Below are 25,281 nucleotides of genomic sequence, written 5' to 3'. Positions count from 1 at the left end.
CTCTCTTTCTTCGTAAATATGCTGAAATAAAACGCCAGAATTATCTGCGTGTAATCTTTATATCAGAAATAAGAACTCCAGAATTATCTGCGTGTAATCTTTATATCGGAAATAAAACCCCAGAATATCTGCGTGTTATATTTATATCGGAAATAAGAACTCCAGAATTATCTGCATGTAATCTTTATATCGGAAATAAACCCCCAGAATTATCTGCATGTAATCTTTATATCGGAAATAAGACCCCAGAATTATCTGCGTGTAATCTTTATATCGGAAATAAAACGCCAGAATTATCTGCGTGTAATCTTTGTATCGGAAATAAAACCCCAGAATTATCTGTGTGTAACTTTATATCGGAAATAAGACCCCAGAATATCTGCGTGTTATATTTATATCGGAAATAAGACCGCAGAATTATCTGCGTGTAATCTTTATATTGGAAATAAAACCCCAGAATTATCTGCGTGTTATATTTATATCGGAAATAAGACCGCAGAATTATCTGCGTGTAATCTTTATATTGGAAATAAAACCCCAGAATTATCTGCTTGTAATCTTTATATCGGAAATAAGACCCAAGAATTATCTGCTTTTAATCTTTATATTGGAAATAAGACCCCAGAATTATCTCCATGTAATCTTTATATCGAATATAAAACCCCCAAATTATCTGCGTGTAATCTTCATATCAGAAATAAAACCCCAGAATTATCTGCGTGTTATATTTATACCGGAAATAAAACCTCAAAATTATCTGCATGTAATCTTCATATCAGAAATAAAACCCCAGAATTATCTGCATGTAATCTTTATATCAGAAATAAAACCCCAGAATTATCTGCGTGTTATATTTATATCGGAAATAAAACCCAGAATTATCTGCGTGTAATCTTTATATTGAAATGTGACCCCAGAATTATCTGCATGTATCTTTATATCAGAAATAAATAAATACAGTATATATATAAAAAAAAACTAAAAGAACGATTCCTTTGCTCCTACCAATAAATGAAAAAAGGTTATTTGGTTAAACCCTTTGGCCAAAGCATTTATAAGCCTGCATGTCACGACAAGGCATACCCGTATGCAGATACCTACACTGAATATATGTAATAATTGTCACATGGACTGGTGAAAAATATGTAAAAGCTCTGAAGGGTTTAAAAAAAAAAGCATAAGCTTATGTGAGTAGTGCAATTAAAATCTGGCCAAAGCCAGTAACATAGTTACCTTACTGTAGACTGTAGAGGTAAACTGTGGGTGCACAAATTCCCTGGATTGAATATAATAAAACTTACATATTTCTCTCTGTCAGCCTTATACATTCACCTACGCTTCAATAGAGGGTGATATATACTGATATATATATATATATATATATATATATATATATATATATATATATATATATATATATAACCCTCTTATTGAAGCGTAGGTGAATGTATATATATATACAAAAAAAGGAACGCTGGGTGCACACAAGCATATGAACATACAAATATATAGTATACTTATATCTGTAAGTCCGGGTGCTCGCAGCTGGACAAGCAACACCAACCAGTCCCAAATAATTAGAACAAAAGTGAATCTGCAGCACTCACATGTAGAAAAAGATTTAATCAAAAAACAGGACAGTCATACAGTCTCCAAAACAGAGCTGTTTTGGAGACTGTATGACCATCCTGTTTTTTTATTAAATCTTTTTCTACATGTGAGTGCTGCAGATTCACTTTTGTTTTATATATATTATATATATATATATATATATATATATATATATATATATATATATGTATATATATGTATATATATATATATATATATATATATATATATATATATATATATATATATATATTTATATAGGAAAGAATAACCTAGGCGCAAATAAACAGGGAAAGAGAGAAGAAAGGGAAATATCATAGGTAGTATGTCAAACAATTTGAATAATAAATGGTGAGATATGCACTTACAATATTTTCAGTAAGTACATGCCTTTTATCCACTCTGGGATCAGGAGATCAGCTTGGGAGTTTTTTCTTTCTTTGCCTGGAACTCTTCGTTCTCCAAGGTAACTGTTAACACAGTACTCCACAGCATTGACGGTGCACCTATATATAGGAAATACGCCTTGCCGGCGGATCTCATCAAGGGATTAGGTAGGGAATAAAAGGAAAAACAATATAGTGTAAAACCTTTTTAATACTAAAATCAGTCAAATAACTGAATAGGTATCTATACATATACTCGCACACATATACATATACACACAGTAAAGGTGCGGTTTATGGGAAATTACAGAGCTTCCCCAACTGAAGCCATATTAAATATAATGCAACAAATTTGTAAATGTGTTCTTGTGACAGATTGTACAGCAGGGCGAGACCCTACTAATTCTGCATTATCATAGTAAATTCAATGTCTAAATACATTTGAATGTTAAATCAGATAGGATTTGATCTCGTATAATGTAGGGCTGAGTGCAGGGTGTGGGAGACGTCCTCGCGGGGCGCGATCAGATTGCCTTAAGGCATGAAAGAAAAAATATGATCGATATCAGCGCTGCTCCTTGGGATGACAGACTCACCAGGTAGGTAATAAAATCAATTTATTAAATCTACATAAAACACATACTAGAACATAACAAAAAAGACCTCCTCCCACATGTTTCGGGCGAGTTCGCCCTTTCTCAAGGAGTAACATACTCGCCCGAAACATGTGGGAGGAGGTCTTTTTTTGTTATGTCCTAGTATGTGTTTTATGTAGATTTAATAAATTGATTTTATTACCTACCTGGTGAGTCTGTCATCCCAAGGAGCAGCGCGGATATCGATCATTTCTTTCTTTGTTACTTCTGGATCGTGGTAGCGCAGGAAGTGCGTCATTGCCCTTTCAGGTATCACAGGACCAGGAGACACAGAGCGGACGGACTCTCATGAGATGTGTGAGCTCCATCCGTGGGCTGTTGCAATTGCGGCCGCTGGCCCCACATGGGAAGCGGGTCTGCAAGTGGCCCTTACCCCGCATCTTCAAAAGGTCTTTTTTCCTGCTCCGCACTTATATCTTATTTGGCTACTAGCTGTGGGGGTCAACCTTGAGTGGACAGACGGTTCCTTTGGATATCTGCCTTAAGGCATGGACCGCGCCCATAGACCGCGCGGGCACACACGGGCGGAGTTGAAATTGATTTCTTGGCGCGACTCCTAGGTCACGTGTGGGCGAACCAGCTCCGTGACGCCCCTAGGAACACCCCCCACGGCCAGGGAAAGCACCCGCTTCACGCGGCTATGGCACGGGCCTTAGCATCTTGCCACCTTAGCAAGCTCTGCCCTTTTTTTTATTATTGCAAATGCTATTTAGTGATAGAAACGGATGATTTCTTCATCTCCGGCTTGCCACGGTAACCTTCAGACTCCCCTGCTCTCTGGGGAGAGCTTCCTTTCTCACCCTCCGGACACGTAATACTGTATTCAGAACGCGCATAGCTCCTAATCGGTGAACCAAAATAAAATAAAACCGCGTTGGAAAAGGAGATCCCTTTCTAGCGCCAGTAAAATTGGGTGGGTCACTTCGAAAAGCCTCCCGGCTGCAAAGCCCTTAACCGTATGATTGCTGTAGCACTGCAGGGGGTTCCGTGCTCATTGCATAACTCCATATGCCCTGCAACACCCCCCGCCCCTCTCGCCCCGTCCCTCCCCAACCCCTCTCCCCCTCCCACATCCTGTCTCCCCTGCTCTCCCGCTCTCCACCCCTCCCACCCCCTCTCTCTCTCCTCCCCCCCTCTCTCTCCTTCCCCCTCTCTCTCTCCTCCCCCCTCTCTCTCCTCCCCCCTCTCTCTCCTCCCCTTCCCTCCCCCCCTCTCAACTTCCCTCCTTCCCCCCCTCCCCTATTCCCCCCCTTCCCCTTCCTTCCCCCTCCCCTTCCCTCCCCCCCTTCCCTCTCCCCCTCCCCTTCCCCCTCCCCCTTCACTTTCCCTCCCCCTCCCCCTTCACTTTCCCTCCTCCTCCTTCCCCCTCCCCCCTTCCCTCTCCCTTCCACCCTCCTCCCTTTCCCCCATCTCACTTCCCCCCCTCCCCCCATCTTCCCCCCCATCTCCATCTCCCTTCCCCCCATCTCCATCTCCCTTCCCCCCCATCTCCCTTCCCTCCTCCTCCATCTCCCTCCCCCCTCCATCTCCCTTCCCCCCCCTCCATCTCCCCCCCCCATCATCTCCCTCCCCCCCTCCCATCTCCCTCCCCCCTTCCATCTCCCTCCCCTCCCCCCCTTCCCTCTCCCTTCCCCTCCCCCCTTCCCTCTCCCTTCCACCCATCTCCCTTCCCCCCCCCCCGCCATCTCCATTTCCCCCCCCCATCTCCCTTCCCTCCATCTCCCTTCCCCCCCCATCTCCCTTCCCCCCCCCCCCCCCATCTCCCTTCCCCCCCCCCCCATCTCCCTTCCCCCCCCCCCATCTCCCTTCCCCCCCCCCCATCTCCCTTCCCCCCCCCATCTCCCTTCCCCCCCCCCCATCTCCCTTCCCCCATCTCCCTCCCCCCCCCTTCTCCCTCCCCCCCCTCTCCCTTCCCCCCCACATCTGCGTGTAATCTTTATATCGGAAATAAAACCCCAGAATTATCTGCGTGTAAACTTTATTTATATATATATATTCCCCCCCCCCCCTCTTTCATAAAAGTTCCACCATGCAAGTTCATCAAAGTTTAAGTACAAGAACTTTTCTTGGAAGAAACCCCAGCAGCTGGGAGAGTGAGGAGGAGACGATTGGCTGATTAATCCTCCAGGATACAGGAGGACACCCAGCTGAGTCCCATTAACATTATCATAGGGCACACCCCTCCCAGCCTCTCCTCCTCCTCCTCCCAGCCTCTCCTCCTCCTCCTCCTCCTCCTCCTCCTCCTCCTCCTCCCAGCCTCTCCTCCCTGGAACTTTAATTGATGGGCAAATTGGAAAGCTCTCGGCAGCTTCTCAGTCCCCTCCTCCTTTAATTGGCAGTTCCCTCCCAGAAAACTCTAGGAAGGGGATGGTATAAAGAGATGTGTTGACCCCCTCTCTCTTTTGCACTCTCCCACCTCAGCCACCTCCACACACACACCTCTCACAGAGCACCCAGCACCACTACCACTCTGCACCTTCCAGGCTGCCCAGCACTTGAAGTTGTACCCAGTTTGGGTTCCACCACCCAGCGTCAGCAGCACACCCCACAGGGAGGTCCAGTCTCTCACCAGTGATCCCACACCCCACAGGGAGGACCAGTCTCTCACCAGTGATCCCACACCCCACAGGGAGGACCAGTCTCTCACCAGGGATCCCACACCGCAGTCACCGTGGACTCTGCGGACGAATCAGCTGTTGGCTTATATGCCATGAGTTCCCTAAAGTCAGACAGTGAACATAACAATAATATAGAGGAAGAGGTGAGTGTGTTACCTGTCCCACCCCCTGTCCTCTCCAGGTGTGTTACCTGTCGCACACCCCTATCGTCTCTCCAGGTGAGTTACCTGTCACACCCCCTGTACTCTCCAGGTGAGTTACCTGTCCCACCCCCCTGTCCTCTCTCCAGGTGAGTTACCTGTCCCACCCCCTGTCTCCATGATCTCTCCTGAAACCTCCTTTTTTTTGTACTAAAACTCACATTGTTCCCTTTAATCCAGCCTATTATGTTCCCTTCACACGCTTAGCTGGGACTCTCCTGTCCCCTTTACACCTGAGTTACATGTTGCTGTATTTGCAGCCCATGTTCCACTTCTCTTGTCGTTGCTGTACTGAATGTGGGGGGTGTTTTGTGGGTCTGTGCTTTAAATCCCTGTAAGTTCCCATTGACTGCAGCTTCATAGTATATGGTGTAAAGGTGTCCTGAGTCTCCTATTATGTTGGTTTGCAACATACAATGTTCAGTGAGGTGGCTAACTAGCGCACAAGAGCTAACAATTACTGTGTGCGCACTTAACTCCTAGCTCAGTACCACATTGCAGGTAAATGTAACTGCTCAGTGTGTGTATATGTCTATCTATGCTAGCTACTCTTTCCCCTCCTTCCCAGTAAAACTTTCACTTATTTGCTTGTATAAAAAAGGTCCTTGTATGCATATTTTTTCCCCCTATTATCTACTGTATAGTCTTTAAAACTATTGCACTTCCATCATTGGGCAAATGGAACATGGTATGGGAGACTGGGTGAACAATCTCCCTGCGTATCGAACTGTTGGCAAACGGTCTTATCACAAGAGATTTAGATGGCGGTTGTATAAATACTCTAAAACATTGGGTTACTATAGACATTGAGTTTAAACCATTAATTACAAGTCCATGTCTGGTTTGTATAATGGTGACTGCCACTTACATTTTACCTACAGAACAAGCCCTGCCATTAGTTACCCCGTCCTAGGAGGGGCTGAACCCGTGTTTTATGAGTCGGCTGGTTCTGTTAAATGCCTTTACTGCAGGGAGTGTGGGTGCATAGTATGTAAATATTTATACAACGTTGTGAAATTCCTTCTGGTAAAAGCATTTCTCAGATACTGTGCGTGTTTATGGTCCAATCGCATTGCCGCTTCAAAAAGCGCTTTACTAACGTGAAATGATCCCGGTATCTGAAACCGCTTTACCTGCGGTATGAGTGGCACTGACGGGGCGTATTGGGGTAATAGCTATTCACGTAGGCTAGTGGAGCCCCGGTCAGAGTAGCTGTTACAGGGATTCTGTATGTTAACATCTCGCCCTTTCTAACACCAGCTTTTTTAATTTTATTTTCACGATCGGTTGCTCTGTTCAGGCGATATAAGTGTTGGGAATCTGAAGTGCCCGGGAGGTTAAAATGGCGCCTGGTGCAGTGTAAATGTTTCATGGTCGCCTCTTAAACTAGAGATTAAGGAAAACCTGTTAATTTTACATTAAACCTTTGTGTGCAGAAGGGAAACATGGAATGAAACTTGTATGCTTCTGGGAGGCTTGCTGCTTCAATGTTCGGCTATACTTCATACTACTGTGTAACCTAAATCTTATCGCTGAAACAGATTTGTTTAATGTTAAAGGGGAATTCTAAAGTAAGTCACTATCGGTTGCTGCAGGTGTTTGCAGCAAGGTAACTCATTTTGTATCTTCTGAGAATCTGACATGTATGCTTTGCTTTTCTGTGGGAGCAAAAGACTAAAGCAGATCTGCTACTTCCCTTTATCTGTTTGACTTGCGATGGCTTAATGCCTCTGCGAACAGAGCTCAAAGGGCTGACAAACTTATCAGACAACATAAACTAACCAAAGCTCTTGCTTTAACATGGAACCATGATTACAAAAAAAAAACTTGAATGCATATTTACTTTAACGGTTTTGGCTCACTTTAGCCTATTAAAAATACCACTGTCCTTCCTTCACACACCTTTTTAATGGAGGGGGGGGGGGGGGAAGACGTGTTATAAAGTAGCTATGGTTGGCTCTCAAAGCTTTGTGTGGATAATGCCTTGCTCTTACCTGGATATAAACTTTAGGCACTCTGTGGTCCCGTTCCTATTTATACGGCTGTGGTGGGGTGTACTTGTTACCCCCTGTTGTACATTTTACTTGTGCTTTTTGGAGGCAGAAGACCTGTTTAACTTGCTAGAAATGTCACTGTGCAGATCACTGTAAATACAGAATGAGCCTATAAATGTGAGCTGCTCGTAATGCTGCCACCGCCACACCTGTGATCAAATGTTTATATTCCGCTGGATGTATACATCCTTATTCATACATGCTAATAAATCCTCTGACCTAACATGCTATAGGGAAATATTTCTCCTCCCCGTGAAATGCTGCCACGCTGTATACAGAACATCTCACCCTTATCGCAACGTTTTAGACTCCTGCTGATCTTAAGTCCAGTTGGATGTATACATACATTTTATTTATCACAAACGTCTCCCGCTGACTTTTGATACAAGCTGTTGCTTATCAGACAGATTATTTTAGTATTAAATGATGTCCTTGGATCAGTGATCACAAAGGTACATGAGTCAGGATCTCAATGCAGTGCTTGTCCCTCGATCAGTAAAGGGGTCCAGCTAAAAAAGGCTAGTTTGGCAGTGGTTCAGGCTACTAGAACTTGTGTTGATGCCAAGCCACTTCTGGGTGGTGGCGTCCAGTTTTGGGCCTGTCTTCACGGGTATATTTTGAAATGCTCTGGATTATTAACAGGAAGAATATCGATCTTGTTACTAGCCTAGAAACTGGATGTGAGGGCTTCCTTAAATGACAATTAATGAGTAACCACCTGTCTAACATTAAAGCCCTAGTATGAACACCATGCACTCTCCTGGGAGACGGCTTGACCTAACTCATTGAGTGCACTTTCCTTAATGTATCTCTAGAATCACTTCTGTCTGTCTCTAGATTTGTACCTTCAAGGTCACTTGGGTTAAATCAAACGTCTGCAACATGCTCCATTTGAGCTTTTTTTTTTTTTCCAGATGCAATTGAGCGGTGGGAACTATGATTTTTGTTCATGCCCTGTTGGGTTCCCCCTAGTAAATTGACTAATGATTCTTCTGTCCAGTAACGGGTACTCTGGCTTGAGAAAGCAGTCCCAGTCCTGAGCGGATTATAAAGGACACTGTGTATTGAGTCATAATCACATGTTTGTGCGTGAAAGGTGTCCGATTCGGTGGATGCAATCTTGGGGTTAATGTATAGATGGCACGCTCTTATTTACCCTGTGGCTGCCAATATAAGATTATCCTGCACCCTTATTTAATTGGCAATTAACTTGGTAGAAATTAAGACTATGCTGGCATTTTGGGGTTAGGCTGAACAAGTGCCATATTTAACTATCTGGTAAATGTCCTCTACCTAATTGCCTTTTTCCCCATTTTTTATCTAAGGGTGTTTGCTAGACATTTCATGCAAGAAATAGCCCAAACTCGCCCCTCACAATAACACCTCTCCTAAATCGCATACCTAAATGCGTTTGCTAAACACCAGGCTGTTGGTATGTGGACTGTTTTGTTCTGTAAGTATGATGGTTACATTAGCGGTGCTGGGTTTGACTTATAGACGTTGATTACAGTAATTCTGCCCTCGTGCAGGTTTCCTTCTAGCCTCAGATAATTTCTCAGACTGCCATGTTCTTGGACAAACCTTATTAATCTCCTGTACTTGACCGTTCAGCCCCTTAAGTGAATATCTGTGGGTTATTTAAAACCGTATCCCTGCTGCAAGACTGGGGCAAAATAATTACACCTGATGTACTGTATCAGTGGTATGAGGGATGTTTTAACTGTTCCTTTCCTCCCCTACTAGTTTTGCAGCCAGGAGACTTGAAGTAGACCAACACGTGAATGTTCCCTGACTTCTTTGATCTAAACAGTGGCTCTGAAATATTGCTTTTCCCATTGTAAGGCTTCAGGGTGCAATCCATTTAGCTGTCCCAAAACGTCACGCAAATCGTTTGTCTAATTGGCTTCTCTAAACTATTCTAACTATTCTAACCATGCGAATAATGGATTTGACTGCTTTATTGGGGGAAATTCATTTTAAGTTGAATTTCATAGGGGCCTTTGATTGGGAAAGCGGTGGTTTTTGTTTACTCGGAGAACAAATGAGGGGGCTTTGCCTGTGCAAACTCTTGTTGAACACGTACATCAGACAAGGGAGCAGCCTTAAGTCACTGCATAGTGTGTTTACATGTGACCCCTTTGGTCCTAGAAGGGATGGCACCCTGCAGAGTAACATTTATTCCCCGTACTTTAAAGTAGGGTGTAGTTCTTCCCACTAAAGAGCAGTGATGGCTGCTCATCCCCTCACTTGGTGACATTATCTGGGCTTATTCACATGGCCACTTCACTAGTTGGACCCCTTGTAGTTGGCAGAGGTTGCCATGTGCACACTACTGCAGGATTTGGGCCTTCTAATCTGAAGGTGCAAAATACAATGAGGTGGTAACCAGCACACGGGTGCAGGTCTGCTCCTGTTTGGGGAACCTGCACCCTCAAAATGGTCCCTGGGATGTAACCAAAGCTACACTGGGCAAGGTCATCAGCTGAAGTCCTGAGCGATTGATCTGCAGGGTACGTGTTCTTGGGACTGTTGCCAGGAAGCTTTTGGACTAAATGGGCACTGCAGGAAAAAGCAGTGCAAGGGGTGCTGTGGCTTCGCCTGTAAGCATCACTTCCCCAGATATGCACATGACTGAACGTAAGCTTCCCAAAGAGCAGATTATCTTACAATCCTCGCCCGTCTCTTTGCTTTCATGTGAAGGATAAGTGCGCGCGTGGTCTGCCTCGGACCTGAAGTATTCTGCTAACTGCACCATTTGTACTGGTCTGCTGTCCGGTCACTGCCTCCTGCAGTTAATGCCTCTCCTTGCTCACCCCTCCGTGCTCCAGTCTGCAGATTACATGTTGCTCAGAGCCTTATAAGTACTGTTATGCGCATCGCAACATTCCATGTGGCTGCTGTCAGCAGCCTTGGGCCTCAACTATACCAGAAGCTGCAGAGCGATCCGGTGACGTCATCGTAGCGGCGCGATTTGTAGCACTACTGCAGGGATACATGGCCAGATCATTTCTCTAATGTGTATATATAGCACTGATTGTTTGTGCAAATCACGTGATGCGGCCGTCGCATGTGAAACAAAATCCCAAATCTCCATGAGACAGAAGCTTTGCCGTGCGGCGCTGCCGTCGCGATTGGTATGTGCTTTCATTTTGTTTTGAAGATGTGCGGAGTCTCACGCGATTTCTGGTATCACGGCCCTCGCTTGATTTGAAGAGGGGCTTGGTGTACATGCAGCGTGGCTCCCTGCCACGGAACTCTGGTTACTAGCGCTGCTTACATTGCACTAGGATGAGAGCAGGGGCGCACACTTTTTTTTTTTTTCTGGGCCCCCCGCTGGCTTTCCTCCTTTGCGTGCCCCCTGCTTACCTCGCACGGCATAAAGTGACACCACCGCAGGGTCGTGTGAAGAAGTCACGTGACCCGCAGCGTTTGTCACGTTACCATGGTGATGTCACATGACCCCGCGGCATTGCCATGGTCACACGTCCTGGAGCTGTCTGAATCACGGTAAGTGGAGTGCTGCAGAGGCCTCATGCGATCCCTGGCATTTATTGCCTTGGAGAAGAACACAGGGCCTGTGCATCACCTAGTTTATGCACTGTTGGCATAGAGCAAAGCTCTGTGCTAGTACTACAAGGGGGGGGGGGACTCCAGTGGGAGATGACCTAGGCCTTGGTAATGGTTTTTGGCACTCGGTCCAACTGCCATTGGCTGGTAATGTGATCGTGCTCCAATGCCCCTTTTAGAGCCTGGTGAATCCTGGCCTGTGTTTTGCTGAGGCATATCCTGTTATAGCATTGGGTAAATATGGCTTTAATGGGACAGTAGTTATGGAGAATTAGCCTAGGTCAGCACTGTAGCTGCCATTCAGAAAGCCACATGGTGTCCAAACTGTTGCTGCAGCAGGTTCTGTAGCTGCCCTTGTTTCTCACTCTTGCCAGTAGTAAATTACTGTTGGTGGCTACTGTCTGAACCATCGAACCAAAATTTTGTCCAATCCAACAGTCCGGGCTTCTTAGGGTAACGCATACTTGACATGTTATCCTATTTGTAATCGGTCCAAAGCTACTCAAGTAATATATTTTTTGGGGGGGATTTCTTGGGTACTTGCTCAACCTAGTCTTGGTTCAACAAATAGTCCTGGTCTTAAGGCAGAGTTGATGGACTTTTTCTGTGGTGTAAGTTTGACACCAGGCCCAGGATAAAGTGATTTGGAAGTGTCTGAGGATCCATGTTGAATACAGAAGGATGGAGAAGACGTCAATCTTCTCTTACTGGAATATATCCATTCTAATGTCTGACAAGTGTCGCTCACAATGTAGAAATAAATGACTGGGCCCATAGTGATATAATGGCTATATCTCCCCAAAAAGCCTTTTTTGACAATTCCTGATCTCAACTGCAATGCCTGCTAAGTGCACAGGTCAATGTTACAATGTGGATGTTATCTTTGGGGTATGTTCTTCGCTGAAGACTACAAACCATGAGCTCACCAAATATGTCCCGTTTCACATGGCTCTCATTTGGATCAGCCAAATTTTGAAATGCCCATCTTCCCTAGCAGTTTTTGGAGGCATTCATGTCTGAGCAGTGGGGTGAGCCGAAACAACTGTTCATAATGCTTGTTTTGATTATATTTATTTTTTCATGGGATGGGAGCTGCTGGCTAACTTAGGTGTTGTACCTGTCCATACGCCAAAGTGTTAAACTGCTGGAATTGTGAGCTGCTGCTAAACAGTGAAGGGGCCATTGTAATCTTTCCCAGCTTGGATGCATAACTCCTGTGCTCTGTCTCCTAGGAATGAGATGGCCTGATCTTGTATGTTACATGTAAAGAATAGCTGTGACAAGCGACTAGATTGGTCCCTAATTGTTATGCATAGATGAGGGTGTGCCAAGCCAATGGGTAGGGGGGCATGGTTTTTAACCTGGGCAATTGCAGGTCAGCTGCTCTAGTCTGGGGTATTGGGAATCTTGCTGCATAAAGTGGCTATGCCAATACCCCAGAGTAGAGCAGCCAAACCACCTTTGCCTGGGTTAAAACCCACACCTCATTTACAGATTCCATCCAAATACTTATAACGAACTTGTGAACACCTTATGGCACTAAGTGGTTATACAAGTTAAGTGTTTTGGAATTCACAAGCTTGTAACATTAAGATGTCTCTCTGGCCTCTTTCTCCTCATTGTAAAGATCTGTCACTTGGGAAGCGGTCATTACTATTCGCTTGGTGTTCACTGGGCAAGAAATGCACCGCTCCACTTAAACTAGAACTCTTTCACTTGCAGACTTCTATAAGCTGCGCTGCCTTCCCTCCCGCCTCTCGCACCTGTCACAGGCTCTTACTTCCGCCCATGTCAGCGGCTCACTTATTAAACCACCAGGGATGTTTTCTGTCTGAGCGAGAACAAAATATTCCACGTCAGGACCCAACTCTCCCCAACCCTTTAAAATATTTAGCAGTGCTGTCTACTCTGTGCAGTAAATGCACACTGGTATGCACATAGGGAGGTTGTAGTTGGGCTCTTAAGTGGATTGCTTCATTGGGTATGCATGGCTGCTTTATTATTGCATGTGTCCTGGCATGGCACTGACAGTATGTAGACACGCTCAGGTGCTTATAGTGCAGCACATTTTGGCTGGTAGGTCTACATATGGACTTTGCAGCTGAAATAGCATTCTGGTGTTAAAGGTTAATTCACCCTTGCACAATTATTAATCTCTTCCCAAGCCCCTTACTTTCTCTGCCCCTTGTCTAACTGCAGATGTGGCCCTCTAGTCCAAATAGACTTGTACTAGAACATGAAGGAGAAACAGGTGATCACATCACATCACATCAGGACATGGAAAGAAAGTGAAAACACGAAATAGTGCAATATTGTCAACCCCAACAAATGATTTCAGTGTTCAAAGTTCTATAAAATTTGCACTCACGTGTATAACGTGATATGAAAGCGTTGTGGTTATTAGAAGTTACCAACTTTTGTCTCCAGATCCATAGAGGGGGGGGAAATCCATATACAAAAAAGGGAAAGCAAAAATAGTATAGTACTGTTTTTAATATTAAAAAAACACAAAGTATTCCACTTACATAAGTGCCTTTGTTTGTGAGCATTCAGACCACACTGGGTCATATGGTCAGACAAAGATATTCAAAGCAACAGCATCTGCTCGACGGCCGTCACAGCATAAACTGGGCTGAATAAAGTTGTCCACTCTGGATGTCATCAACAAGGGCCACTTAGTAATCACTGATTCACCCAACACACGTTTCCACTGCAAAGTCTTCCTCAGGGGCCCTTGAGGAAGACTTTGCAGTGGAAACGTGTGTTGGGTGAATCAGTGATTACTAAGTGGCCCTTGTTGATGACATCCAGAGTGGACAACTTTATTCAGCCCAGTACTTGCTGTGACGGCCGTGGAGCAGATGCTGTTGCTTTGAATATCTTTGTCTGACCATATGACCCAGGGTGGTCTGAATGCTCACAAACAAAGGCACTTATGTAAGTGGAATACTTTGTGTTTTTAATATTAAAAACAGTACTATACTATTTTTGCTTTCCCTTTTTTGTATATGGATTTCCCCCCCTCTCTATGGATCTGGAGACAAAAGTTGGTAACTTCTAATAACCACAACGCTTTCATATCACGTTATACACGTGAGTGCAAATTTTATAGAACTTTGAACACTGAAATCATTTGTTGGGGTTGACAATATTGCCCTATTTCGTGTTTTCACTTTCTTTCCATGTCCTGATGTGATTTGCGCACCTGTTTCTCCTTCGTTTGCTGATTGAATTTGGTTTGAATTCTACGTCGGGAGCTGCACACATTAAGGATAGTATACCATCTGTGTTATTTGATTTATTAGTAATGTTATTTGCGCTTGTTTTTCTTTTCACTTGTACTAGAACATGACTTCTGCATGGCTTCAGAATGTTTCTAATTGCTTCTGTTTCCCTCTCTCGTGTAACCATGCTACAGTAGCTAGACCTGTGTTTGGTTAAAGTCTTCTTGCAACCAATAGAAATAACCTGTGGGTTTAGTAAACTGATTTGAAATACTGTTTTTCTTTAGAAATATAGATAATGTATAACTTTTTTAGCCTTCTGTAATCCTTTAGTTGGCATCTCGTGTAGACTCCTTACTACACTAATCTTCTCTGCTGCGAAACTCCAGATTGTCCTTAAGCTATTGGTGTGTTCCGGTAATATCCTACTAACAAGTCTTCCTTGTCTTTGCATACACGTTGTACTCGTTGCCATCTTGCCTCTATTACTGAATGCAAGGTTGCCCTGCCCTATACAGTAGTTGTTATACAGCAAGAACCTGCATCACAAGGCTTCTGATTGAGCCAAGCACTTGTAAGCTGTTTACATCAGCTAACGGTATTTTGCTGGTCCAAGTCTTGGGACTGGCTTTGAATTTTGTCATGGAACAGAAATACCCATTTCTGCCTTCTGTTTCACCCCCCCCCCCCTTTCCTTGGCAGTTCTGCCTGCTAGCTGTATTTGGATGTTACTTTCCTTGCAGTTTCACTCCCAGTGCAAGTGGAATGGATACATTATGTTGCCTTTTTTCCTTCCAGTCTGTCACACCCCTGGTTGCCCTGGCAACATCTCCAGTCCAACATCTCCAGTCCAAGTTAATGGGCTTTCCCATTCCCCCCTGTCCCTGCTGACAGTTAGTATGGCCTGACCCCTATCCCTGTCACAAGCAGTACCCACTGTCTTTTACTTCCTGACATTGGCAGAGTGAGTACATTCATGTTACACCCCTATGGCAAGGCCAATTCTTTTCACCTGCCCTTACTACAAAGCACCCACAGAGATACACCTTTCCAACACAAAGTGCCTGTTTTTATTGCTGCTTTCCTAAATAAAGTGAAGAAAATATACAGGACTTGTTGTGCTTTGGAAAGAGGGCTGGGTTCATTCATACCCCAGACATGACCCTGGATCCAGAATAGACTTCTTGCGTATTTATGAATAACATGACCGGTCTAAGAGGATGTTAACAATGGTCTGATCTTGAATCGGTTTTAGTGTGCTAAATTTGATTCTGGGCGGTTCTGACGTCACAATTCTATAAGGAAATTCTAGGAACCTACATGTAGGCCTTATTTTTTTTAAATTTTTTTTGTGATTTTATAGATGCAGATACCTCGTAAACCAGACATGGACACTTTGTGAATTCTTGCATCTTAAATCTGTGGTTGGGGGAAACATATGATCCTATGCGCTTCTGTGGAAGCGCAGCATGGCCCTCCCCACTGCCACAAGCCCTACAGCATCTGACACATGACAGCCTAATTAAGCCTGGACTTTGCCTTTTATTCATATAAATATCCTATATAAGGATGTCTGATCTGCTTGGCCATATTACTTCTAACTTTAAAGACCAGACACCAGTAGAACAGAGCTGGACCTTCTGTATAGATATAGTGGATTAGACTTGCAGTATCGGTTTAATTTCCTAACGCTATCTATAGTACATGTACACCGACACCCTGTATCACTTCCTAATGCTACTGTCTTGTTGCCCACAGGTACGAACGCTATTTGTCAGCGGCCTCCCGATAGACATCAAACCTAGAGAACTGTACTTGCTCTTCCGACCATTCAAGGTAGGCTGCGAGACATGGAGCTTCAGATTAGCATGGCTTTTTGATATTCCAGGGTTAGCGGAGTAACTTCATCTGAACCCTCTCGCTCTGCCGTTAAAGGACTGTATTTACATGAATTATAGCCACATTCAACAATCAAAGAAATGGGTCAACTAGAATCTAGTGCATGGATTGGTCCAGTGATCTGTTTTAGCGATATACACTTCAAACCTGGATTCTGGTATCCCATGTTACAATGTGACTTTTTTTTAGTCTGTAATGCATTGGTAGACCCTGTGACCGGTAAGTTAAGCGCTTCCAAAATATAGAGCTGCTGCAAAAAAACTGTAGATCCATTCAGGCCTCTGCAAAAGATTTGTACAAAGATAATGGTGAATTCGCCCAAAGCATTTAAATCAGCAATGATGCACATTTTAGAATTGACAGGTGTTTCTTTCTACAGATTTCATGCTATAGTAGCTCAACCTTAAGTAGAATATCTGTAGAGTATCATTTATCCTTCTATCCGATTCCTTACAGAATCTCAAACCTTACATCTGGATTCAAGCCCTTTGTGTTGACTACCAGTCGGTATCATATCTTAAATGCTCATGTGTGTCTGATTAATTTTGCTCTTGGTTTTAAGGGTACTGCATTATTACATACAGTGACATAGGGAGTAGGTGGTATACATTGTATTGTACTAAAATGTAGTTGATGATCCAAGCTCAGACCTCTCTGGGGTTCTTAATCGGGTATGGCGGAACTAATCGGTTTCTGTAAAGGGGTATCTGGCTGCAATGGATGTTCAAGTGGGATAAGGGGGACACTGGCAGCCTAGTGTACAAATTAAGTCGCTGCATAAAAGGCTTCTCTGTTCCAATATAATAGCCTAGCCCTAGACAATAAGGTGGAGTAGAATTGGACGTGTGTAATCTATATATTACCTGGGGATATTACATACATATAGATAAATGTGGGACCCTTTTCAACCCAGTAAACATGGTGTAAATTGTAGCATTGCGGTTCTTCCAGACAACTGAGTTGTGCATACAAAGGCTAGGTCGCACCTTCAATGATGATCGGGGGTGCATCTATGTAACTTGCTTCCGTACAATGAAAGCTTTGTTTTTGCCCTTAAATCTGTGCAGATTGCCTACATCTTGGTGATAAACTGTTGCGTTCTGTGAGTGGGATGTGAATGAGTTGCAGCAGTTAAGACAAAAGGCTTGTTTAATGTTGAGGGTGTGAAACCTCTAACTTCACCGCAAAATTAAGCTCTAAATGACCTGTCCTTGACAACCAGGCTGTCGACCTTAAGTACTTCTACAAATGGTGCTCTCCCTGGCAGATGTAGGTGGTATTGGTCAAATGCTACTGTATGACTTGGTTGTGTCATACTAAATGTATCTTCCAGCTCCATTAATGGGTGGAGGTGTTTTATGGGGAGGAAGATAACAATGTTTTAAGGTTAATAAAACCAGTAGGTCCAAAAGAGGTAACTGGTATTTTTCTTTTCCCTTCTTTGCCTGAACTGGGGTCAAACTGCAGTGAAAGGTACCATTTCAGTGATTCCACGTTCTGCCACTCTTAATTTCCATGGGTAGACTAGAAGATGGGCAAAATTGACTTGGATTTGCTAGTTCTTTAAATAGTCTTCTGTATTCTTCTGCTTTTTGTCCTGTTTATGCAATGTTGAAACAACTTTCTTAAAGTAATGATATAATCTGGGTATGTGCCAGCAACTTTAAAGACTGTAAACCCATGTCAATTTCTTTATAATCCCATCTTTAAATAGACTGCACAGCATAAGCACAAACTTCCACACTGAAGGAGCACAGCCTTATGCACTGCTAGGAATTATGGTTAACCGTTCAGTTCTGCTACTGGGGGCCACAGCACCACCCCATGGCAGAGGGTGGAGTTACACTCCCTCTGCAGCTTGTCACTGCTGCCGCCTGCTATTCCCTAGTGTCGGCACATCCTCCACATCCCCCAGTGCTGCAATAACACCCACCGGCTGTGCACCCCCTTGGAAAGGTCTTTCTAATTTGTGTTCTGCTTTTTAGGGGTATGAAGGATCCCTGATCAAGTTAACCTCAAAACAGGTAATCTTTGCTGGCTGTGCTACATCTTTTAAATTGCATGGGGGCACTGTAATAAGAACTTCACTCACTTATTCTCCTTTCCCCCTTTGTTAGCCTGTTGGCTTTGTCACCTTTGACAATAGGACTGGTGCTGAAGCCGCAAAGAATGCCTTAAATGTGAGTAAATCGCATGCCCTTTGGCTTAACGGGTCTTCAGGTCATGCATCCTTTCTCTTGCAAAACATTTGGGTTCTGATTTGCAAAAACCTCCATTTACAATACTTGTGTTTTGAGACTACGCAGATGAAGGAAATGTGCATGCTGTAAGGTGATATTGGGGTAGAATTAGTCCCAGTCTTTTCAGTGTTTTTTATTGGGTTAAGCTGGTAATATGCAATTTAAGTTGCAGTAGCTTTACAGAAAGTAGTTGTCCTAAATAGGGTTATCTTCTCCCTTCTGAACAGAAGCTGCACCCATCCCTGAACGATCACTATTTTCACCTGTCTTAATCCATACCTACATCTGTTCAGATTGGGTCGGGCGTTACACTTGAACATTCCTAAAACTTTATTTAAATACTTTTTTACCATGGAATCTGCTCTGAGGGTTTAATAGCTTTGTTTGATCTTTTAGGGCATCCGTTTTGACCCAGAGAATCCACAGACCTTAAGGCTAGAGTTTGCAAAGGCCAATACTAAGATGGCCAAGAACAAACTAATGGCTACACCCAACCCCTCAAACCTCCACCCTGCACTTGGAGCACACTTCATTGCACGAGATCCATGTGAGTTTTCTGCACTTGCACAAGAGGGCACAGCACTGGTGAATGGTAACATCCAAATGTATTCACACAAATTGTAAGCACACAATGTTATGCATCTTTTATATAGCGCCATCATGGTACCCAACACTTCACAGCAGTAATACGCAATATAACACATAGTTGGAATAAGCACTTTCAGACATGAGTAACAATGGGAAAGGGAGTAACGGTGTTCCTGATCAGGTATGGAATCTTGGTATCCCTCACGCTTGTAACGGACCATGAAGTTGGAAGTCCTGATTAAATCTCCACTCTGCGCTGCCGCCTTCAAAAGATGCCGTACGCAGACTGTCTAACCTGGACTCAGTAATGGTGTGTTAACTGATTCATTAAGGAATAGCCTGGCTTCTATGTAGGAACAAATCTTGTGATTCATATAATATACGGAACTCCTGTATTTTGTCCTTTCTGTACATTTGTGATGGGCTCACCTGGCAACTCAAATTTAATTGGCGGGCAACACCTAGTCAGACTAGGGTGGGTGTTAGGTGGCAGACTAAATGTATGAAAATCTTGTTTGCCTGTAGATGACCTAACAGGAGCAGCACTAATTCCAGCATCACCAGAGGGCTGGGCTCCCTATCCACTGTACGCCACAGAGCTGACCCAAGCCATCCCCCACGCTGCTTTCTCATACCCCGCTGCAGCCGCTGCTGCCGCTGCACTTCATGCTCAGGTAAGGCCGCGTGTCCCTCTTTGTGCCATGACCATGAAGCTGGGTCTTTGTAACTTGACTTGGTGATACCATGATGGGCTTACCACTTTAAAACAAGCTTTCTGCCCAAGCAAAGTATGTTTGTAACATGCATTCCCACCTTCCTCCTGTACAGTGAAAGGTGTAGCAGGAAGCGAAGGCTACGCTGATGTCAGCAATGTCAGGCTGCAGTCACTGGAAAAATCAAATTGAGATTACTTCCAGAGATCACGACCAAGCTGTCGCTCTGCGCTTCGTATAAGCGCACGCGACAGCAGCAATGCATTTGTTTTGGCTTGAAGTCGCCGGCACTAGAAGCTCGGCCTAAGGCTGCTAATGAGACTCTAACATGCCGGTGTAGGTGAGGAGAACGAGGTTGCCGCTTCTCTTGCCAGTCTGCATTGAGGTATTTGCATCAGATGGGTATATTTCAGTGGGTGTATCTTTTTGATTTTTTTTCACCCAGCTATCGTGGCGCATGCACAGAATCTCCAATGATTGCATTACAAGAAGCTCCGGTCTTGCATTGCTTCACCGTAAAGTGTTGTGCTGACTCCTTTCTGCACAAACTGAATCCTGTTTACCTTTGTAGTAGAATCAGGATTTGTTTCTCGGTAGTTCTGTTGTCGCACCATTTTTCTGCTCTAGGTTTTGTAAGGTATTGCCACATGTGAATAGGTTACCTATAAAATGTGTTTAGAAGTTAAAAATAAACAGCTTAAAGCAGTCTTGGGTGAAGAGGTGAAACGAATGTTTAACAGGCAGGTGTTCAGCAGACGGTTTAATATTGGCTGACCATCCTTGACCATGAAACTTTACTGGATAAACCCACGGATCACATTCCTCCTCTAAGATGAGGGGAATTTGATGCAAATATTTAACCCTTTCGTCTGCTACCATTAATTGCCATGGTTCAGGAACCCTTACCGCAGCATTAAATGGGAAACGTGCCTGGGGGAAAAACAACTAATGCTATGAATTTGCATTCTGAGACGCCCACAAACTAGCACCAAACTCCTGGGATTTCTTGACGCTCAGGGCATTGGCACTTGATGTGGCATGAACTATTGACTTGTACGGCAGTTTTTATCGCTTGAAACAAGTCTCTGGGCCATGGCACTATGGAGAACATCAGGTTACTGATCTTTAATTTTTAAATTCCTTCAATTCTTGTCTGAGACCATATGGCCACTTGTGCCCAATGGAAAGCCATGACATTGCAGCTTCTGATTGGGTGACCCCTCACACCCTTTAACTGTTGACTAGTAAAAGTAAAAATGTAATCTTGGCAATTTAGGGCTTTACGTTTTGCAGTTCAGATGTAAAAGGCCCTCAAGTAAGGTGTAGAGGGGGCTGTTGCATTAAAAAGTAGGCTCTGTCCAAGAGTAGTGTGGTACTTACTGTACCTAAATGTCTCCTGCAATGTGACCTGCTACATTCTACAAGATGGGTGTAACTGTCCAGGGATCCTGGCTCCTATTATAATACAAAGTATTCAGATTGGCACTCTGAATACTTGTAATCGGGAACGTGTACTTCAAAATGTGCAACACCCAAGTCCGGAGCTTTTTACAAAGTAACTTTTTTATCTTTAAATTCTCAGCATGACTGGTTTTTGTGTTTGGATGTGCAACATGTCAAAGTACAAAAAAAGCTGAATCTGACTAACCGCTTCCATGTGACACAGATGTGGCGTACTGTAGATGTCGTATGCAGTTTGTATGACTAGAAATCGTGCTAGCACGCTTTGTTTTCCCAGTAGTAAATACTTAACCTTATCAACTTTAGTGACCAAATGAGGATAGAGAAGAGCTGTGCTTGGCATACTCATTAGCCTTTGCAAAAAAAAGTACACTTCTCCTCCCCTCACCCCGCCATTCTTGGACTTTCTGCTTCACCCCTGACGCAGTTCCTTTTCTAAAATTAAAGCGGTTGCTAAGCAGAGGAATGTTATCTCCTGTTCCTCCCCCTATACTTGCCACAATAAGGCTCAACAGAAAACATCTGTTCAAAAATCGCAATTGGATAGTTGTGCAATATACCAGATTGCTTTAACAAACCTACATCGCAAAGGTGAAAGGTTATTTTGGAGGGAGTAATGCATAGCCTTAATGCAGTTGTGCATGTAATTATACAAATGCCTCTTTTGCTTAATGTAGGTCTGTGGGCTACATTATCGTATATATGGATGCCATACAGTGCATCCCTTGCTGGAGTGTAGCTGGTAACCCAACATGAGCTAGTCTTCTATTAAGGCCGTCAATACTGGCTTTTTAGAAGGCATGTTTTTTAACACAGATATCAAACACTTGTGCTGCATTCCTGTACCTCCGTTATAAATTGGAAATGATTGTCTTTGAGTTAGGATGGGGAGGATTGGGACGGCCTCTACTGATGCACTGTGGACAGAACATGGCAAGAATTGTCAGTCATAGATGTTTGAACACTACCCCTATATAATTTTTGAAGATGTCGTCTATCATTCTTGGGCTGCTTTGAGTGCAGTATTGATGGTGGTTTGCTGCTGTCATACTAGTGGCTGTCAGTGCATGTTGTCTGCTTCCAGTCCCGAACTGCCAATTGTAAAGAGGAGTTAAGCCAGGGAAGCGGTTTGATCCAAATGTGATTTCCCAACTCATGATGCAGCTGTCTTTGGAAGGCTATCAAAATTCCTAGCAACAGCCAAATTAAAAACTTCTGCCTTTGCCTTCAGTCTTATTGGCTTCTATTATCTTTCCTCGCAATCTTGCGCACTACTCTTCTTTCTCTTCTGATCTGGGAAGCTGTGCTGTAGTTCCCATTAAGGGCAAGTTTTCAAAGGTTAAAGATCATTACACAGCCTGACAAATACAGCTTTTCCTGTTCCCACTCAAATGCTGAAATGAATTAATTCCATCTGGGCCTGTTTAAATGTGAGACAGGAAAACAGCCAGTCAGGGTAAAACATGTTCAATTAATTGGAAGTTACTGGTATGAAGGTTTGTCACGTGCACTTATAATTGTCACCATGTACAGTAGATGGCTGCTTACAGTATGTGTATGGTCTGCTTCAAGGGCGTCTTGAAAGTTTTTTCCAACACTCTTGGTTAAATATCAAATGCAGAATATTGAGACCATTCTTGTACTATTCTGTAAATGGACTTTATATTGTGTACAAGCACAAAGCAAAGGGGTGACTTGGGCAGCAGGCTGCTCTGCTTTCTAACACTGTAAATATTTAGATGCATCAATGGTTGAATAATTAGCAGTCTGACACTTTTGTGAAATAACATGCAAAGTGCTTTGCCTATTGTGTGTTTTGGTATGACGTTGCCTTCAGGGATTCATTCTATTAATGTCCCATTTATTGGGGGTCTGTTTTGGGCACAGGTTACAATTTGATCAACATGATCCGCTTCTAGCACTTGCTGAGCAAGTAGACATTTTTGTCCCGTATTTAAAAAAGGTTGTAGGCAGTGAGATGCCTTCCAATGCAGTGGTACCTTAAGACCCATTCAAATGAATGGTCTGTCTTTGAGCAGCACCCCTTGGTAAATGTGGCCTTTGGTCTAGGATGTGTTATATTGACATATCAAACAGTGACCAACTGATCTAAAAATCAGATCCAATGCCTGAAGAGGCTCTGAGAACCATATACATAGTGATTTAAATACAATGATATGGCAATAGTGGTAGAAACAACTGAAGCTCCTTGAATCAGCCAAACAAGTCCTGCTTTAAAATTACTTTTGAATAAAGTATATATTTAGATTAATGTGGAAATTTATGTTGGTACTTAATGTCTAACACCTCTGGGCAGGATTGATGTGATCGCAGTGCCATTGTTCCAGACAGTATCACAGCTGCATGATTTATAAAATGGCAACGCCTCCTGTATGAACCTCATAAAAACTAACTCTGGTCTCTCTCAGATGCGCTGGTATCCTCCAACTGAAGCCACCCAGCAAGGATGGAAGTCCCGGCAGTTTTGTTAAAACGCGTTGGTAAGTAGTGGTTTTGTTAAAGGCCTAGTCTTCGACCTTGGTTGCAGGTTGTGTCTGAGAAATATACTTCTGTCCTAACACCACACACTGCTTATTAAAGTATCCAAATCTCATTTCAGAAACTAAACCTTATATGATTTTCTGCAGGGACTTTAGTGAGATTCATAGTGATGGCAGAAGGCCCCACAGCCTGTGCTTACATTACTTCTGCTTCATGCTCTACAGTCTTGGCTACCAATCGCCATCTGATAATTGCTCTTCACTTTACCACCTGTGAGGGCACTGTTAAACTTTTACTATATGGACACCGTTTTGTAAAGTCCACCTGGTAACTAGCACAAATGCTGCAGATATGAATTTGGTATACAGCCATTCAGATGCATTACATTTAGATGGAGAGGTGCAGAAACCATATCGCAAACTGACTAGCGGCTGTAAACTTGACCTTGGCAAGTCGAATGTAACTTGTATCTGTTATCTGCACAGAATGCTGTTTAACCCTTTATTCTTCTCTCAGATTCCCTTCTTGGCTTGAGGATTTTTTCTTTTCTTTTTCGGTCTCCATGAAGTGATGTACCAAGGATAAACCAGTCCTGTTTGATTTTTGCCATGTGCGGAGCGTTGGGCCTTTCTCTGTTCCCTCTGATTCAAAGGCTGACATACAGAACGCTGAAACATCTTATACTGGCATAAACCAGTTATTTTTTATTTTCTCCTCGCTTCCCTCTTTAAACCGGGGCCTAGTTGGAGAGGCTGAATCATGACGACAAAGTGGCTTCTTATCACACTAGGCAGAATGAAGCGGAGAACACCAGATCATACTCAATTGACTTCTGCAACCAGAAGGACACTTTTTTTTGCATGTTGGTTTTCTGGCATGAATAAACTATTTAATGTGTATATGTTAAATCCTATTTGTGTAGCCATTGCAAGTCTCTAGATATAGGTCCACTGGCTTTCTTTTTATCCTCCCGCTTCTGTGAAGGCTTAAGAGTTTCTCTCTTCTCCCCCCCCCACCCCCCCCACCCCCTCAACCATTACAAAAAAACATAATGCACTGTTTTCTCAAGTCAATGGTAAATTACAACACGTTAATCTGTCCCCACGTCCTGATTGGAGAGTTCCTGTTCTTGCCAAATGTAATGCAACCTTATGGGGAAACAGAACAAAAAAAAATCAGTATTTTTGTAACATGTTTAATAAGGAAATATTTATGCATCATAAACGTTTGTTTTTTGTGATTTAATTATTAAAGGAATATAGTAATCTGTCAGATGTTAATGTTCAGTTAGAGCTTGGAGATTCTGTATGGGTTGTCTACTGTAATTAACTATTGTGCAATTTTGTTTTGTTCCGTTAGCATTCTACTGATAAGTATTGAATACCAAAGTATTATGTGACGGGCTGTCGTGCTTGTATTGAGAATACGTTTCTCTATTGCTGATCCTATGAGAATGTGAAACTGGATAAAATATTAAATATTAAAAAAAAAAAAAGCTTGGTGGTTGCAATTCAGAGTTTCATGTTTATGTAATATGAGCTGTAAATGTGGACAGATCTTGT

At 43.4% G+C, this 25,281-nt stretch overlaps 1 protein-coding gene across 2 annotated transcripts; it reads left to right on the top strand.

Annotated features, from left to right (window-relative positions):
• Positions 1-5,037: 5,037 nt before the first annotated feature.
• RBPMS2 (RNA binding protein, mRNA processing factor 2) lies at positions 5,038-24,988 on the top strand. Of its 2 annotated transcripts, none has more exons than XM_075575926.1 (8): positions 5,038-5,414; positions 16,075-16,152; positions 18,201-18,239; positions 18,333-18,395; positions 18,852-19,002; positions 19,569-19,717; positions 23,647-23,718; positions 24,288-24,988. In XM_075575926.1, the coding sequence occupies exons 1-7, from the start codon at positions 5,364-5,366 to the stop codon at positions 23,707-23,709; spliced, it is 594 nt and encodes a 197-aa protein (XP_075432041.1). In that variant the 5' UTR covers positions 5,038-5,363; the 3' UTR covers positions 23,710-23,718; positions 24,288-24,988. The 2 variants fall into 2 exon arrangements, with proteins under 2 accessions (XP_075432041.1, XP_075432040.1); XM_075575925.1 differs by having other exon boundaries at positions 5,039-5,414; positions 24,236-24,988.
• Positions 24,989-25,281: the final 293 nt, after the last annotated feature.

Source organism: Ascaphus truei, chromosome 18 (genome assembly GCF_040206685.1).
Source record: "Ascaphus truei isolate aAscTru1 chromosome 18, aAscTru1.hap1, whole genome shotgun sequence".
In the NCBI taxonomy this organism is placed as follows: Eukaryota; Metazoa; Chordata; class Amphibia; order Anura; family Ascaphidae; genus Ascaphus; species Ascaphus truei.
The sequence above is the reverse complement of the archived record's forward strand: the minus strand, read 5'-3'. Positions and strand labels throughout refer to the sequence as shown.

What these genes read in the sequence shown, in the direction of transcription:
- RBPMS2 (XM_075575926.1), top strand. Translation starts at nt 5,364, where the DNA reads ATGAGTTCCCTAAAGTCAGACAGTGAACATAACAATAATATAGAGGAA. An exon ending in TGCTCTTCCGACCATTCAAG is followed by an intron (nt 16,153 to 18,200) that starts GTAGGCTGCGAG and finishes TCTGCTTTTTAG; the next exon opens with GGGTATGAAGGATCCCTGAT. An exon ending in CCGCAAAGAATGCCTTAAAT is followed by an intron (nt 18,396 to 18,851) that starts GTGAGTAAATCG and finishes TTGATCTTTTAG; the next exon opens with GGCATCCGTTTTGACCCAGA.